Source organism: Hippocampus guttulatus, chromosome 1 (genome assembly GCF_054856545.1).
Source record: "Hippocampus guttulatus isolate MCC_2025c chromosome 1, RoL_Hgut_1.0, whole genome shotgun sequence".
NCBI classification, from domain to species: Eukaryota; Metazoa; Chordata; class Actinopteri; order Syngnathiformes; family Syngnathidae; genus Hippocampus; species Hippocampus guttulatus.
In genome coordinates, this window is record NC_141261.1 from 24,665,310 (window position 1) to 24,684,391 (window position 19,082).

The window sequence follows — 19,082 nt, forward strand, 5'->3', positions numbered from 1 at the left end:
GATTGAATTTGAGCAGAATGGTTGTTTATTAACTAATTGAAGTTTGTAAACTTGATCAATGAATCACATATATTTTTAAATGTAAACGACAATGCTGGAGGAGTCTTAGGGGGATTAGACAGACTGCGGATGAGGCTGTTGCATCCCTAAGTTCCCGAGTAGCTTCGTGCCTGTTGAAGACTGAACAACAGCGCAAATGGTTGTTTGCCTATATGTGCCCGGTGATTGGCTGGCGACCAGTATAGGGTATACCAACGTCAGATAGGATCGGCTGCAGGTCATTGAGGATAGAGAAAATGGATTGATATTGAAACAAATGACACACAAAAGTTCATACACAATCTGAGGTTTATATCGTTTTTATTAAAGAGCAACGATTTTACAAAATGTACAAGTGCTCAATCAGTCACGATGAATCAAGCAATCAGTTCGACAACCAATCACGCTAAAATATCTTGAGTTTGTATGACAAACATTGGGGCAGGTGCAAGGTGCAGGTGGAGTTAGTGCTGGTGATTCTAGGGATTATGCTGGTCGGTCACGTCATCTCAGTGCAGGCAGTATGTTCAAGGTCAGTCTCGAATCCCTACTGCGTGTTCTCCTGTGCAAAGCCTCCCCCTGCCCCAAGACCCCCACGTTGTACTGGAAGGTCAGCAGAACATTCTAATTTGGACCCACCCATTCTATTTGTTCGGTCGCATTTGGACAAACATCATATATACAGCAAGAAAAAGAAACAATAAAACTACAAAACATGCACAGAGACCTTCCACAAGTCATTTTGCATTCTGATGTCAATGCAAACACAATGTTTTTTTGTGGAATAATTTCAAATGCCTTTATATAGTTTTAATATATTGTCATAAAACAACGTTGTGTGCAGATGACGCAAAACTGTATGGATGGTCTCATTCCAGCATTACTGTGGATGGTGAAACAGTGATACACTATATTTCAGCTTTTGTTCTGGATTTACATACACATTTCCTTTCTCTTCAAAACAAATGGACTCATAACATGTCACCACAAATGGTCCCTAAGAACATGGATCTATGATAGTTGCCTGTTCAGAGATAGCCTGGGTAATGCTTAACTACGCTGGCTATAAATACCAAGCCTAAAAATGATTTGTTCAAAAGAGTATTGTCAACTTTGCACAATGACTTACACTAACACTCGATTTTTCTTGCTCTAAAGAGGTGTTGTGCTTTGTGCGCACACATAACTTTGTGTGAGCATATTTATTTATCCCAAAACAGGATGGGCACTGGATAAAAAAATGCTACTCTTTTCCTTCAAAAAACAGAACAACAACAACACTTGCACCATTCCTTTTTGGTCTGTGACAAAGAAAGTTCCATCCTTGGAAAGTAAAGTGTGTGTGAATGCGGGATGTGTTTTTCTGTTGTGCACATTGTTGGCTCAAGGGTCAATGCGAAAAGCCAAAAGTTTGTCGGAGTGTAAATTGCTGAGGGTGCGCAGGTCTGGAAGTCGCAGGAGGACTTTGGAAAAGAGCGAGGTGTCGTCCGGATGCCGCCGAACGATCAGCGACCGCAGGGCTTGGGTGAGACCCTCCTGGAGCTGCTCAACCGCTAGCAGATCTGAGATGCCCGAATGATCTGAGGAGATCAGAGGATGCGGCCTGTCAAATATTCAACAATGCTGTCTTGAGATATGAGCTTAATTCCATCTATGACGACACTCAAAACACAAAACCCTCATGGCGCAGATGATATTATTTCGTGCAACCACTTGACGAAATGAAATTGAGTAAACCATTCTTTTAAGTGTATGCCACTCAGTGACGCAATAATTCTACTGTAATGTGAGTATTTATTTTTTTTCACAGTGGATAAAGAATATATGAATGTGAGCATTCTTACATCGTCTGTCTTCGTGTGTGGCTGCACAGTTTGTGTTCAAATATCCATTCCTGAAAGCGTTGTAACACTGCCAGAGAGAAGCTATAGCCCTTGTGTGGAATTTCCCATTATGTGTTATCATTAAGCTAATGGAATTAAAAGGCTATGCGGCGGTTTAAAACACACAATCAGTAATTCTCTTAATGTGATATTTCGTTTGACAGTAAACTTTAAGTGTGAGTGGCAATAACTAACTTGAAGCCTCCTTTTTGAACGATTTGTTCACTACCCGATCCGCCAAATTGCTGCTTGTTGTGAAGTGAGTTGATTTCACTTTTCTCATACAATGCTCATATCTCCAGTTTTTTGCTCGCAAGTTAAAAATATCAGCCAAATGATGACTCGTATCTCAAAATGTGCCAAAACTCGTATCAACTTGAGACACCGCCGCAGTGGCTACAACATCCATTCATAGTAATCATGTCCCACAGTGAACATTTGGTACCTGCTGAGACCAAGACCACAGCCATGAAGAGGGCCATTTCGTCGGGCTCTAAGCCCATGGAGCCTAGCTTCTCGCTGAAGTCAAACATGGCGTCGAGAAGGGAGCCCATGCCCAAAGCACGCAGGGTGGACAAGGGGTACGTTTGACCATTCAGGAAGGTCACTGTGTGCTCTGCGGCATTGAACAAGGTGCAGAACCTCACCATCAGAACCTAAGTACACCAAAAAAACAGATTATGTTTGTTTCGGCAACTTTTTGGATTCAGGTCAACACATGATTTTGATATGAACGTGTTACCTGGAAGGTGCCTGACTTAAGCAGCATGACTTGGTCCTGCTGGCTTAGCTCTTGAAATCCTGGAATGCCCTTGGCGAATTCGACCACCTCCTTGACAGCGGGAGTGAAACACTGAGAGAAGGACTCCCAAATGTCCTGACTGCTGCGCTCGGGCCCAGAGACAGGGCATGCGTTAAGGGGACAGGCCTGAAAATGGGGATAGAAATGCAAGCGGTGATCTTGTGTCAACTTGGACATGGCGCAGAAACGTTGCTTCATTCTTACACACTTACCAACACTTTAGCCCCCGGAGCCAACTTCCATGGGCAGGAGGGCTGATTTGTGGCGTGACCTGGCTTGCATGAATAATTGGCAGTGCCTCTTTGAGGCGTGTCCAAACTTGGCTGATGATTTTGACTTGCTGACACCACATATGCGTAGCGATTGTTGTCCATGGCGTGAAAAGTAAGTTGGTGGTCATCAGGCGCAACTAGGCAAGGCCGGCAAGTCCGGCCCGAGTTGGCTTGGCCTGAAGTCGGCTGGAAATTGCAATCTTGAGAGGCGTCGTCGGTGGTGGTGATTTTAGCCCTCTTGGCTGTCCTCTCCTCTCTGCTGCCACTGAAGATGTCCTGGTAGGCTCTGGAGATTGCCCCGATGGCCTCCTTTGAGCTACTCTCTTCTTGGCCGGTGGGGGGCTCTTTCACGGATGATGAGTTCATGTCCATGGCAGCCGACTCATTGAGGCTGTTCATGTAGCTCTGCATCTCATCCAGAAGTCGCTGCTTCTCTCTTTTAGGGATGCGGCCAAAACGCACGGCTGCAGAAAAGACAGCCAGGGAAGAGGTCACAATCTGCTTTTTCAATGATTTCTGTATGTTTCTGTTGGCTAGAAAAACTTCAAATATATGACTGAATTTCACAGAAATGTTCTAGGAACCGACAGAACTGTTCAAGGAGGCGATCACGTATGTTGCAAGATGCAAACTTCCGTCTCCACACTCGTCTCCCTTTCCCTCTTCCCACGGTAACCATCAGCTGGAGAAGCTAGATATAGACTCCCTGCTCACATCTGCCTCATTCTCTCCTTCATCCAACACTGTCTCTCTCCTCTCCCTCTGTTGTAAGTAGGGCAGTGGGGCAACGTGAGCGTGATGTCACTGGGACTGAGCTTGTGAGCGCAACCATGAGAAGAGACAGTCTCCAAGGGACAAACTAAGATGGAAGAGGCGCGTGCAAGGAAAGTACGAGTGTTTGTGTGCGCCTGCATGGTCAGGTTACATGAGGCAACACGAAAGTTTTGAAATGCCAAAACTTTTGACAAAGCACACCATATGCTCCGAATGCCTCAGCACAGGAAAATCATGTGGGCAAGATGATTTACTGGACTGTTGCTGTTTGCCCATCGTACCCTCATTTTCTCAGTTCCTGGCATATTGAACTAGCACAGAGGGGGAAAAAAAATCAAAGACCTTTGATCATCGTGTGCTGTGTTTCGGAGATGATCTGTGCTGACTTATATTTGCATGCAGTTGGAGGCTGGGTGCCTGCCTGCCTGCCCGCCTGCATGTGAAATCAGGGTGATGTATATAGATTGTAGGCTGTAGGCAGTTGCATGTGGTTTTCCTGTTTTTGTAATGGTTGTAAAAGTGGGTTTTTAGGTTGCGGTCCTGGAGTCCTAAAAGAAATGCCACTTTAAAAGGGGTCAGGCTACCTGCTTTTACTGTCATTGTGTTGCCTTCTGCCACCTAACTGCTTGTGCACCTGGAGTGTCAGACACATGCAGACATAACGGTACGGGTCTAACTTCCATTTTAGAATTGGCCCGGAGGTGGAGATAAACCGAAACCAGTGAGAAGGAGAAAAGCTGGCAAACTACCCCAACTAGGTCACAATGTTTGAGAACATTATGAGCACAACTTTGTGTTTTTCTGGGTCAGCATAGTTTTTTTAATTTGCAGTTCTAAGTGATCAATCAGTGTGCAGCAATCAAGGGGATGTGAGCTTCGTTCCTGAGAAAAACTGTAACGCATCTGGCGGCTTTCTGCATCTCGGGCTTAATTGTTTCCTTCTTCCCAACGATGTTCTACAGGCACACACAAGGTAATCAAGTCAACACTGTTCCAATTTCTTAAAATAATTTCTGTGTTTGCAGCAGTTTCCCAGATGATAGATAGCTTCAGGGACTTCAATGCTCCTGGACTCATAAATCATTGTTTGACAGGGGAATGGTGGAGGGCAGAAGGAATATGGTGAGCTACAAGGAGGGGGAGGTGGTGTGCCAAACCGGAGCATCTTTCCAAGACTTTGGTTGGAGGACACTGCTTGGGGTGATCACAGAAAGACCTTTCAGAAACTCATCTCACTCACTGCGTGGCTGTTTGTAGTCATCAATGGGAATCCAACCTTTTACTGCCACTGACGAATATATTCGTTAAATACATTTTTCCAACGAGTAGGTGTGGAAAAAGGCCAAGTTTGGGCACCTCACACTCAAACAGAATATGTAGACTATATGCATGGTATAAACAGAGTGTGTCTTGCGATCGTAGGAAACGATGGCACAGTTCATGGGGTGGTTGCTGAATGGCCTATTAGAAAGTTACTGACGTTCAACTTGAGCTGAATCCAGTGTGATTGCATCATCATGGCATGCTTCAGTCCTTTCTCAGCCTGATGTTCTTTTCAAGTTGAAGGTGTCACAAGAACAAAAAATAAAAAATCAAAGTTTCTTTTCACAAAAACCAAATTTTCTCCACTTTTTGCTCAGACACCAATGTTTTTGTCGAACCCAATCCATGTTATACTACTGATGGCTAAAGAATGGAAATTGGGGTCACCAGAGTGCATCGTGACTGAATCAGTGGCAGGATGACCTCCACGAAGTTCCCGTGTTACATTTTTGACTTAGACCCGTATATCTACGCTGCTGCTGCCCAATTCCTCACTGTGTTGGCTAATCAGACCACCATGGCAGGCACTCCACAATGGTTCTTTGCATTCAATTGTGTCAAGACGTCTCACCATCTCGTGACATGCCAACAGACAGGCACTTCTTGAAGCGACAGTGCTGGCACCGATTGCGGTTCATGCGCATGATCAGGCAGTTCTCGTTCTTCACGCACATCTTGTAATTGATGTTCTGCTGGATGCTGCGGCGGAAAAATCCCTAAAACGACAATGTACCTTGTGAAACGTCTATAACACTGAGTGGAAACTTCAGCTTCATCCATCTGTCAAGGGGCTTGCTTACCTTGCATCCTTCACATGCATGGACACCATAGTGGAAACCAGACGCAATGTCCCCACAGACCTTACAGAGTAGGACCATCCCACCATTTTCTGTGGACGGACAACATCGTCATGAGCTCACTTGTGGGTATGGGGACACTGTCAGCATTGTTGCATTTCTTATTCAATACAGAGCTGACATTCAAATGTAACATTATTGCAAATAATATGGAGTTATTGGCCAGTGCTGTTTCTGGAGCAGGTGGGGGGGGAACACCTGCCCCCTTTCCCTCCATGTCCAAAGTGCCCTTTTGTCAATGTTTTTTTTTTCTTCCCAGCATGACCAGGAAAAAGTACTGTCGTATTCCTCACATATGTGGAGCCTTCCAAACTGGTTCATTCCCCAGAGTTACGTTAATAGTTTTTTTTTTCTTTCCAAATAAAATGGCATTAAGGACAGTAAGAAATTACATACTAGTGAAAGTTCCATGGAAACCGCACGGCCTTTTTGCAGCAATTGGATGTGCGTAGTAGTTATGCTGCTGCGGAGCTGCTGTGGGAGTGCCGCGATGGACCTCAGGGAATTGGAACACGAGTTTTGATGTTGGAGTGGTGGACCCAGCTGGGCTGTCTTTCATTGGCCCGATCTCTGTGAAGGTGATTTCCTCTGGCGATGAAGGCTGCGAGTGTGAGGAAGGTGACTGTGTCTGGTAGCCACTGGAGGGGCTCCCGGGGCTGGGGCTGGAGCTTCCCGAGGAGCCTGCATACAGGATGACGCCCCCACCTCCTGCAAACGGGGCAAAGGGCGCACTGGTTAGTTCAGTCACTTCAAGTTCACCTCCCAAACACATTATTCTTCAGGTTATTTTTGAAAGACACAGCCATTTCCATAAATGAGCAAATTAATTTCAACCTGTGTCCGGTATGGGACGCTTTTTTTTGTTGTTTTTTGTCAAAAGTCACAATGATCTGATGATAAATAACTGGCGTATATCACTTATCCACCTGCTGCGGTTGCGAGCAACAGTTGTGGTATGTTATCAAATGAGTGCAGCGGTGTGAAGGCAATGCAAATGGAGGCTCGTTCCTTTTGTGACACATTAACAGCAAGTAAGTTCATCAAACGATGAATCTTTGGAATGTATTGTTACACCTTTTTGCTGAATTGAACAGTTGTATCCCACTGCTATGATGTCATCACATCCTGCAGCCCACACTTCAGGGTTTACCGCTCCAAACTGGTCAAAACGGGGGTGTCCAAATCCGGACCTCGAGGGCTCCCCTCTCCAAAACGGATTCACACGATCAGGACCGTTGCTGATGAACTTACCATTCAAATCAGGAGTGTTGGAAGAAGGAGCCCTCTAAGGCATGCTGGACAGTGGCCCACAAGGACTAGATTTGGACACTACTTGGTTAAAAGTACGATGAGATCCCAGTAGAGTACATTAATTCAAAGATTCTGAACCACACATTTTTGTGTGACGTTAGTGCACCATGAGATATTATCAAGTGTGCCATGAAAAATTATCCAATTACGTCCAATTAAAAAGAATCTAGAAATGTTTACTTCCATCTCTGTTTCAAAAGTTAAGTACAGTAGTCAATTATGTGAGTTATTTAGTTATTTATTAACTACCAATAATGCATCTCTCATCATCTATGCCAGCGACAGGCAATCTAACTTGAAAACTTCTTTGTGTTCAACTAAACAGGCCCAGATTTTGCACTGAATACATTTGTGAGTTAAATAAAAGGAGATGATTATTTCAGTCGAGGCATATGAAGCCCCTTGGCTTCAAAAATGCTACCAAACACTGCATAGAGTGTCACTCTGGAAATGAATTGGCTCTTGTGTGGGCTACACTAATTTTCGAGAAAGAAAATTGTTCACCTACTCTGCAAGACGTGTTGTCACGCAGTGTTGCACAAACCCAGTGGGCAGCAGGCAAAAGCACCGCGAGAAGTTGTGGTGTGTTGCCTTACACAGTGTCAAAGGCGAAATGGGCCGCTTAACCTGACAAAACGTGCACGCTAAAATCACAGCTGGTGGCACGGGAGCAGAGCAGGCAGACGGAGTGCAGTCACCTTGGCTGGAATCACCCCACGCGTGTTTATTTAAACAAATCAAATCAAATACAATACCAATAATGCACCATTAAGCTGCCGTGCACGCAAGGTCAAATGTTGTTTTGGTCGTTCAGCTCCATGTGCTCGCATCCGAGGTTTCTCCTTGCTGCGCAAGACACGCCCACGCATGGTGTGGATTGTGCTTGAACTGAGATCCGGCCTCACGTGTCTCCCTCCTCTTGTCTCCAATAATAGCGGCGAATGCGCTCGCTCTCCCCTGGCACCGCGCCCAGAGCCGGCGAGCCGCACGACACCTGACTGCCGCCTCACATGCGTGCAGTCTCGACACGCTTTCACCTCCAAACAAATACGCAGTCCCGTGTTGAGATGAGCAACAAAACCCAAGTCAGGGTTTTTAAACGCTAGTTCCGTGTGCACTGGTCTTAGAATGCTCCCCAAACAATTCATTGAGCAGCAGTCACGGATTTGGTGGTGTTTTTTTTGTTTTGTTTTGCATAGGAAAAGCTTGAGAGTGTGGGTTGGAATGCAACAAAACATAACCAGAACGGGTTGCTTACACGAGCTCGATATTACAATTCAATTGGGCTGGCCTGCACGTGGAACTGCAAGTTTTACAACTGCTCAATGATTGACAGTACAGCTTTAAATTCCCCCCCCCCCCCTCCACTTGTTGTACTACGTGCAGCTCTTGTTTTCATACTACCAAGGAAGTGTGTCAAACATTCAGGTATACTAAGATCATAAAACAAACGATATATTGTGATTGTAATTGATTGTGATTGTGATTGGCAATGAGGAACGACACTGCATCATACAGAGAGCAGAGCTGCAACTTGCATGAGCCAACGAATATCAAAGAAACACTAATAATAAACGTTGTGACCTGACAATCATTTTTTGCACCGTTCTTCTATTTGATGTCATGTTCAAGTGGACATGGTGTCGAGGACCAGCCCTTCTGTGTGTGCTTGCCGTCTCGCTGCACAAGGTATTTGTTGAGCTGAAATGCAGACCAAATCCCTCGGCGAGCACGTGTTGCTGGATTTGTTGACTCATGCCAGCCAGAGCCACAGACAGACCCAACAAAGTGCAGGCCTCAACCTCTCCTCTTCCACAGTTGATAAACAAGCCCAGCCGCTCGCCTCACCCCCAACACACAGCCTGTTCACCTGAGGTCCAACGTGCGCCATACATGTCTATGTGTTTACAGCACGGTGGCTCTCGAGGGGTTACCCTCGAGAGCCACCGTGCTGTAAACACTGTCAGTTAACACAATATCTCATTGACTGCGCTTTCAAGTGGGCTGAAGTACATAATGCAGCACACATTGACAACCCTCTAAAGCAGGGGTATCAAACTCATTTCACATTGTGGGCCACATACGCCTCGGGAGATGTCAAGTGGGCCGGACCATTCAAATTATACCATACTCTATATCCGCTATATCCTCCTGACTACCAGTAGTTCAAATTTGTCCTCTGTAGAGGACATTTGTGAACCTAAATATCTCCCACCCAGTGCATCCAATCACATTAACTCCTTTTGCTACTCTAAAGAGGACATTCAGTGCTTCCCAATGATACCAAATTTGTAGGGGTTAGAAAAAGTAAGAAAATGGCTTCCCTCAGTGCAAGCACTTTTTATGGGAAGAGGAAAAGTAATACTTTTTATCAAACACATTTTGTCTTGAAATGCTGTTGGCATTTTATTTATCAGACTCTTATGAACACATTGAGTTGTTTTAAGTGTATTTGGGCCTAGTATTCAAGTGTTTAAAAAATGTAGTGGAATTTCAAAAATTTCTTTTGGAGTAGTCCAATTACTTCACATAGATTGGGGAATTTCAAAATAAATGTGATTGGACAACATTTTTTTTCCTGGTAGTCAGGAGGATAAATCACCAAAATAATATGTCTTTCCTTTGTTTTGGTCTAAAGAAGCACAAGAACATTCGGAAAATGTTGAAATTTAATGAACATATATTTTATAAAACATTTCATGAAGCACATTAGATTTCCTACAAATGTGCAATTTACTTTTACCATTCATATATATGCATTGCAACTGATCCCATTGATTGTACCAAGGCACAAAACTAACAAGTAATTGGTATTGAAAAATATAGTAATGCATTTTAAGATTAAACAAGATTTATAAAGAAAGGAATTTTTAAACCATTTACACATGTGCATATAAAATCTAAATTTAATCCCTGCCTTCACCTTAGAAACTAAGGAGAGTGCTATTAAATGTGTAAAGAATAAAGTAATCACATGACCTTGATCGCGTCTGCTGTGTTGGGTCTGTCTTCGTGACAGACTCAGGTTGCTGTTGTCTTCTTCTCTGATAAAAACAATGTTGTCTTCTACTCTGATCAAAGCAGTGTGTCCCCTAGCGGATGCTCCATGAATCGCACCTTCTGAAGCCATTTTCAGACCCTTTTCAAGTACAGTCAATATAAAATGAGGAGCTGAGATTAAATGTGTGGCGTCTGAAAAGACATCTAAATACGTCTTTGGGAGTGAATGAGTTAAAAATATTCATTCTGTGTCCTTTATGCATTTTTTCCATACGGTTGACACCACCGTTCTAAAGTGAATTCAGAGATTTATTTATACGTACTTTGTAGTTGCATCATGTATGTTTGATGGTCATGAGAACTGTCATTCTGATTTAGCATTAAACTGTTTTTCATCATTTTAGTTTTCTGAATTTTCTGGGGGGCATGACAAAAACTGTGCCTATTATGACCCACCAATAGAGTCTAGCATACCCCCCCCCCCACACACACACACACATACCACCCCACCGCCACAATATAAGAAGTAGAGGGCCTTCATTCGCACAATTGACACATGCAGGTGGCAAGCTAGCTCTGCCTGCACCCTAAAAGTGCAGCTTGCCTTTGTATAGTCTGCTGGCATATCTGCTTTGGAGTGCCTCATTGTCGTGGGATGGAAAAGCCGCTCCACAACCAAGTGTGATATGTTCCAGCCACTGGAAGCTTTAAGTGAATATGTTTCTTTGACGCAGACAGTTATGTGTTGGTATTTGAAAGATGCTAGACAGCAACAATTTCCCCCAGTGGTGATTGTGGTATTTAAGTGACAGTTGATGGTTCAGCAGGGTGTGGTTTCACCACATTCGGCCACAGCAAATGAGGGCAGAGAGAACTGTTTCATTTTTCCTGATTTTAAATTATCGTTTAATATACTTTACGACAACATTCTTCTCTGTGGTGTGTCAAATTTTCGAGACTTTTATTTTCACTTCATAGTGACTTCAATGTATGTTAGAGTGTAGTCCGTCTATGCAATTTTCAATTTGTAATCCGCTTTCAAAATGTCATTTAAAACAGGTTGTGTTTCTTCTGAATGGAAAAAACAAGATATATAGTGTACTTTGTAAAAGCAAGTCTAGGAAAGTCAGTTGTCTGCAGGTGCACGGCGTTGTTTTTGTATCCTTCACTTTTCCCAGGGTTTGCCTTCATCCTCTTTGGGATTTCCCACGCGGTGCAAATGGGATTGACTTGCACACTGTCACCAACCACAAGCCACTTAGAATTTGGGTCAGTGCAGACAACATTAATTGAAGCCACAATGAGGCTTCAATGGCAATCTCGAGTGCACCCGTGCATGCGCTAATCTGCCAGCGACTGGAGTCAGGCAGAGAAACAACGTGAGCAGGGAAGAGCTTCACGGGTATATGCACTCCTCCCGTTTGGCCTCTTGTGCCTTTCCGCCTACTTGTGCAGTCACGCCCACAAAGTTCGCTGTTCATGTGGCATACCGGTTTCCTAACAATATGTTTATTCTTATATATAAAAGAAAATGATGCAGGCCAATAGAAAAGTGTGCTGCTATCTTTCGAAAGCCTCCTTTGGTGTTTGCAGCAAGCCCATGAACTCAAAGTGAGCGTAAGTAGGTCAATATCACAGGAACCTGCCTCAAGCCTCTCTCCAAAATGATGCTGCCTCACACTCGCACTACTTCTGCAGGCTCGTGCAATTGTAAGGGATGCATTGAATTGGAGAGGAATGGACGAAGGTTTTGGGTGTCCTATGTCGCTTGATCACACCATGAACTGCCTTGCTTGACCTTTGTTTGTAACCTTTTTGGAGTTATTAGATAACATGGAAAATGGTCAATGTTGCTGTTGCTTATCACTTTTCATTATTTTGTCAGTGTGCCACTTGAAAACACACAAGATATTTTGGGGATGAAATTGATTTGATCTATTTGTTCATGAATCTGCCTCGTTACTACTAAATAGTCTCACACTAACCTGCATGTTCATGACAGCAAGCATAATGAATTCTGCGAGATGTCTTCTCAGCAACCTCCCTATACAGGCAGGATATGTTTACTTTGGGAGGCTGGTGTGCATTGGTCATTGTTGCTGGTTCAAGTCACAGTTGATAATGATCATGTGTGTGATTTGTGCCGTCTGAAATATAGATTCTACAGTTTGGGGCAAAGTGCCTTGTAGTCATGTCTTACTTTTGTACCCTTCCATCGCTTGGGAGCACACCTTTTCACGCCTGGAAACAATTAATTTCGAGCAGTGTTGTCCAACTGTATAGTGACAGGCAGACAAAGGTACAAGAAACCTGCATCTCCAACTGTTGCCATTCTTAGAACAGAATAAGTCAGAGGGTCCTGCAAGTAGATCAAATCGCAGAGTTCAATTAATCAGGCCCACATTTCACACTCAGTCTTTTTATGTGTAAATTGAGACTGGATCATCTTTATGTTCGTATATGATACTCTTTGTGTGGCCTTCTATTTTCTATACCACTTGTCCTCTGGCAACAACAGACACACAAGTGCCCCATTTTACCAGTTTTTAGAGTTACAAGCATTGCGTAATCGCATGTCTTCGGGCACTTGGCGGGCTAGACCCTGAACTGGTTGCCAGCCAATTGCAGGGCACATGTAGACAAACAACCATCCACACTCATAATCACACCTATGGACAATTTTTAGACTGTTCCATTAACCTAGCATGCATGTTTTTGGAATGTGGGAGGAAACCGGAGTATCCGGGGAAAACCCACACAGGCACGGGGAGAACATGCAAACTCCACACAGGAATGCCAGGGCTTTTTAAACCCATGACCTCTGCACTGTGAGGCGGACATACTAATAACCAGTCGACCACCATGCCACCTTGACTGATTTTGCTCTTCTGAAATGCCTTGTAGTTTAATTTGATTTCCATTTCAAATGAAATAGATGTGTTTTGCCTGATCACTCATGTATTATTTGAAACAGTCTTACAAATTGTGCCAGGGTATGTCAATTTATGGGTGCATTTACAGCATGACCTGGCTCAATAGAGGTTGGAAAACTGCAAATTTCCCCAGTGTGGGACAAATAAAGGTTATCTTATTTTATCTTATTAATTGTTGGGTAGATTTTTGGCTTCTTCTGGACCCTCATTTATTTATTCCCAGTTAAAAATAACTCAACCCCCCCTCGCAATCTCCACTTCAATCCACGTTGATTAAAAACTTCTGTTTGAGCCTCAATGCATTTATTTTTTTATTTTTTGCTGGCCCTTACGTTGCTATCTATGTCAGAGGAAATCCGTTTGGTTCGAAAACGCAGTCACGTTCCAGCGGCAAACACGCTCTAATCGGATATTTGCCCTGCAAGGATGACACGGGGACAGATGCAGCACTGACAGCAAGAGACAACATCTATTCAGCCTCCTGGGCACGAGGGGGCGGGGCTAGTGACTATTATTCAACACGTGTAGAAGGCACATGAGGCGGCAAAACGTGACTAATGGGAAAAAACAGTGCACCTTAATACATGGATTCGCTGACCCACTGACCAAACTCCGGAGGCACTGACAACAACACTGAAAAACCCGCCAGAGCTCCGAAGCGGCAGCAGCTGGTGGGCGGGGCGTCTGCTCCTCACGCGTGGCACGCGGCTCTGCTAAGGGAGGCCACGTGAGGTTGTTGTTTTTTTTTTTAACCGAATAGGAATATTCAAAACTTGTCTCCAGTCACCAGGCAGAGTGTCGTGACACCACCGAGGGCCTAATCATGATTATAGGGCAGCATGTTGGTCAACAAGAGATCATTTATGTTCGAGGATTTATACTGACAGTAGAACCCCTTGTTTTGATACATGCACTACAAGTTTAAATTCATGATTATTTTCTTTAATCGTAAATATTATAAATATGTACATTCCTTTGCACAGGGGGCTTTGTGTCATTAATTTTGTTTCATTAAAGGGACACTTGGACAGCCTGAACATTGACATTTATTTAAAATTGGTTTCTATTGTAAAAATTGCATCGGCACTAAAATTCACCCACTGAAAAGAATCTGAAGTGATTTGAGGGCTTTTTTTTTGTGATGACTTTTCACTCTGATTGACTTTTGGTGCTTGACTTGTTTTTTTCATCTCAACCTGTCTACTACATAGCAGGGGGACATTGTGATCTTGCCTGGGTTGTCATGTTCTGTTGTCTGAAACGGTGACTACCTTTGCTACTGTTGTCCACTTCAACCTGTGAAAATCAAAAATACTGTTCAAATCACTTCTCCACTTACAGACGTTGAAGCGGACAAGAGCAGGAATGCACACATGAACCCCAGTGGCGACTGCTTGTAGTTTTCGGATATTTTGGTATGATAAAGGTTTGTTAAGTCTCAGGAGGCCCGGGATGGATGATTTCCCCCCTCGGCTAACAGTAGCTAATGCGGTGATGTTAAAAGTAACAGCAATGCTCAAGGCAGCAATTAGCTTTGGGCTGCTAAACAGATGAGGTTCGCAGAACAAAATCAGCATCTTACCATCCAGACACGGGGCTCTGTACAGTGGACGCCTGCTGCCGCGCATGCAGTCGAATACCTTGAGGGTGTACCCCACCTGATGCTCGAAGAAAGCTGGGATGGGCTCCAGCACGCCCACGACCCTCCTGATGATAAGCTGTTCGTTTAATGGACGGATGCAAACCGAATGACCTACGAACAACTAAGCTTACGAAAACCCTCTCGGAACGCATTGTGTTTTGCGTCTCTTATTGACTTATTGAGGAAATCAGACAAGACATGAGACTGCATGTAAGCTTCTCATTTCACCATTCTCTTTTAAGTCACTCATGGAAAGGATCATCGTTCATTGATATTTTCAGATGTACAGAAGTAGAGCTGTCCTCACACATTTTGGGTTCAATGCATCCCCGTAATTTTGACATTATTAGCAATGGATTTACAATGATTCCCGTGACTCCCACCAAGACATGGAGGGAGGGTGGGGCTGGGGGGACATGGCTATATTGCTCATTTCCAGGGGGTGGTGATAAGTTGTTTGTGATTTACTGATTTCTCCAAATTGACAACATTGAAAATGCAAGCTAATATATTCCAGATTAAAAGAAAACAAACAAACAAAAACGACATGAATTAGGCTTGTCAGCGAAAAATTGACCACTCAAGTGTTCCCTTAAGTTTATGAATATGCTCCTGGAGCTGCACTGCATCATACTGAGAAATGTTCTGAATATTTTGGTTTCCTCATTGAACTACAAGAGTGAGTCAAACTATTGCATACACAGCTTTATAGGTTTGATTGGGTGCAGTGCAGCACTTCAAGCAATGCCCACTGTATGAATCACTGTAGCAATACCTTACAAATGAGCTCTTTACATTTTGCAAAGGCAACATTGTTGATGTTGTCATGGTTATGATGATGGCTGACCGCATGGATGCTACCTTACTTTGTCAATGAGGTAAATGGTCATAGAGAGGGAAAAGAGGACATACTGTCGGTATGGTGTGTACCATTTAAAAAAAAAATTGTTTATCTTTGAAGTTGCAACTCAGCATGCGGTCCAACCATTTCTCACCAAACTAAACTTTGCATTTGAAGGTTATCAAGGCCTTTGTTGAGGGCATTACAGAGGGCATTTTATACATAAGGTAACTCGTAACTCAATGTGTTTTATAGTTACAAAAAAAAACATTTCAAAGCAAAATACAACATTTAGGCAAAAGAACTTAAAACATTTTAAAAACGAATCATTTAAGACATTCAACAGCAAAGTAGAGAAATAAAAAGTATTTTAGTGAAATCACGAAAGGAATGGACAGCTCAAGAACATGACTTTGGAAAAACCTATTGTAGAACTGCCCGAAAAGACCTTCATCATATGTATGGGGAAAAAGTATACCAGTAGTTTTATTTATTTTAACCTGTGTTTGAAAGAATTTACACTTGGGGCTAACTTCAGTTTTGTTGGCCGCTCATTCCATTTGGGTGAAGCGTAACAGCAAAATGCTGATGCACCATGCTTGCATTGAACAATCATGCAAATCATCTTTGCAGCCTGGTAGTGTATTGGGGGCAGATGCCATTCGCTGCCCATCCAAAATGAACTCGTAGTGAGTGGGTTGCATGTGTGTGTCTGTTCTCTGCCTTTTCTTTAGAAAGCCTTGTGTAAGATGCAGCAAACGTCGTTTTCATCAAGCTTCACCGTAAAATTGTATCACAAAGATAACGCTTGCACAGTCTGTCTGACTGCATGCCGTCCGTACTTTAACATGACACGCTCCATCCGATGTCAACTGTCACTCAAATGTGTTAACATGAATCCACATTCATCAGCATAACCGTGTCTTTTTTTTCTTTTTTTTAACGTACAGTACTGCCTCACCTTCAGATAGCATACTGAATGAAGTTCAAGGTGTGGTGTTCATCTGTACAAAAACGTGACTGTACCACATTATTAATGATTCACGATCAATTAGGAAAAAGGAGCAGGTGTCATGCACTTTGGCTGACCCTGAGAAAGCGCTGGCCAGTGCCACTTAAGGTTGGGCAGTGCTACGCTTCATGTAAACTTTTAGGGTGGCTTGACATTGGAAACAAACTTGCAGCTTTGTGCCAACGTTTGCTTGCTTGTTTGTTTATTGACAACGCAACTGTGGATGCAAGTGCCACTGGCAGCCCAAGAGAAGATAACAGTGACAGGGAGCCCTGCAACTGCACGTGACATTGTTTTCCTAGAGCTCAAAAGGAAGTGAACAGCATCATCATCGCAGAGAATACGGCTATGTGGAGCAGACAATCTCCTTAGAATGGGCATTTTTGGACACATTTGCAACTCTCTAAGTTGTCACTCAGCACTCTTGGGTGCACGATGGTTGTATTGACTGTAGGGCATGTGAAGCGATGGCACCAATAAAGGTTGGTTCATTCAAATGACAATCAAAATGATCACATTTTTAAAAATTCTCTTACCACCACCAGGGCTGTTGTCCATTTCTCTTGAAGACGTTGAGCGTGAAGTTTAAAGTCAGATAAAAGCAGGAGTCTAGTGAAGAGAGCTGAAAAATGTCCCGAAACACCTGCTCAGTGGAGCAAAAACTGGAAGCGATGGAAGGGGGTCCAGTGGGCTCGAGTGTTTTCCGGCCGGTTATTGCGTGCAGCCTTCGCTGTGTGTCTGACGTGAGTCGTCAACATGCACTCGGAGCAGCTTCTGCTTGCAGCTGACTTGGATGCTTCCTGCACGAGGGACGATCAAACCCTTCTTGTGCCTTCCAAGAAAGTGGAGTCAACCCATCCGCGTGTCATGCGTGACACACACACCCACTGATACAAACACCCACTTTCGTCACGTTTGCAGGTGAGGAGGAAATGTGAGCGTCACTAACGTCTTTGTGTGTGTGTGTGTGTGCGTGTGTAAGTGTGTGTGTGAGTGTGTGTGTGTGAGTGTGTGTGTGTGCGTGTGTGCGCGTGTGTTTGTGCGTATGCGCGTGTGCGTTTGCGCTCTCCCTGTGTCTCTCTCCTGGTCCCCTACGGTTCTCTCTCTCTCTCTCTCTCTCTCTCTCTCTCTCTCTCTCTCTCTCTCTTTCTCATACACGCACACACACACACACACACGCGCGCACGCACACACACACATACACGCGTACACACATAACCCGCCCGTCCTCTCCCCCGCACGTTTCGGTGCGCTTTCATTGGTGGGGATGTGACACGGAGGGCAGTTCGACGCGCTTGTTGGACCGCGCTGTGTATTTAATAAAGCCAGGCAACATGTGCGCTCGGCATGTGCCGGCTCGAGCGCTGTCCCACTGATACACATTTTATGCAAAACCGCGGAGCGTGCGAGTGGTGCACAGCACAGGGAATTGGAGCCGAGAGGATGAAGCACATGGACAAAAGGCGTGGCTCATCGTGACTGCTTCTCTTTGCTTCCCCTCAGTCCCCTGACCAGCTCGGGTGCATGTTGCTTCTAAAGACGAAGTCGTTCCAAACTGTTGCCACAGTGGCACGCAATATGTACATCTAACAGTAGGTCTACTTTTGCCTTTCAGCACTACTGCAAGGGATGTGAATTTACAGTCAATAAATGTATGGCTGAGTCTGTTAATTTTCAGCTTTGATTTATAGGTTTTCACATAAATATGTATATTTACATCCAGTTAATGCAGAGTATTTTCAGTCTGTCAGAAGTATTTGAACAAACTGTCACACGGGTAAATACAATAAAAGGAACTGGTTGACACCCAATCGCAGGGGACACACAGACAAGCAACCATTCGCGTTCGCAATCACACCTCCAAACAATTTAGAGGGACCAATTAACCCAGTATGCATATTTTTTAGGCATCTGGAGACCGGGAATACCAAGAGATGAAAATATTCTATGTGATTCAAATCGTCAATGGAGTGCACTATCGATCAGTGTATTTCCATCATCCGGTGGCTGCCCAAACACACACACACACACACACACTCGCATACATTTCATTTTATTTTGTTATGGACGTGTTTATTTAAATATTAGTTTTAGTTCTTTCTTGACAGTCGAAAACGCTCCATGAATAAAAGTTACAACTGGAGGCTTAATGTCAGAAAATCAATTATGTGGGCATGGTAGAGATGTGCATGTGAAATTTGGTGTCGATTGGTCGTAGCTTTCAAACATTAAGCTTTTTTTTACACTCAGCATTTTAGTGTGTCCCTTTATTTCGTGAATTTTCCTTATACGTGGTGGGAACTGAAGCCACACTGCCTGCACTGAAGTCCGACAGATGTACTACCACGCTATAAGTGACATAATTTTGATGTTCTTAAGTAAATTGGGAGCAT

At 43.9% G+C, this 19,082-nt stretch overlaps 1 protein-coding gene across 1 annotated transcript; it reads right to left on the minus strand.

The window, feature by feature from the left end:
• Positions 1–343: 343 nt before the first annotated feature.
• Positions 344–17,786, minus strand: nr1d4a (nuclear receptor subfamily 1, group D, member 4a). The gene is made up of 8 exons (XM_086122006.1): positions 17,226–17,786; positions 6,347–6,658; positions 5,894–5,982; positions 5,665–5,809; positions 2,937–3,460; positions 2,665–2,850; positions 2,368–2,578; positions 344–1,619 (listed from the first exon to the last, which is right to left on the minus strand). Exons 1-8 carry the CDS (start codon positions 17,245–17,247, stop codon positions 1,423–1,425), a joined length of 1,686 nt encoding a protein of 561 aa, XP_085978132.1. The 5' UTR covers positions 17,248–17,786; the 3' UTR covers positions 344–1,422.
• Between the last annotated feature and the right edge of the window lie 1,296 nt (positions 17,787–19,082).

Coding starts and splice junctions, on each gene's coding strand:
- nr1d4a (XM_086122006.1), bottom strand. CDS start 17,247: ATGGACAACAGCCCTGGTGGTG. Junction 6,659..17,225: donor GGACAACAGCCCTGGTGGTG/GTAAGAGAATTT, acceptor CCCCGTTTGCAG/GAGGTGGGGGCGTCATCCTG. Junction 5,810..5,893: donor ATGCATGTGAAGGATGCAAG/GTAAGCAAGCCC, acceptor TTGTCGTTTTAG/GGATTTTTCCGCCGCAGCAT.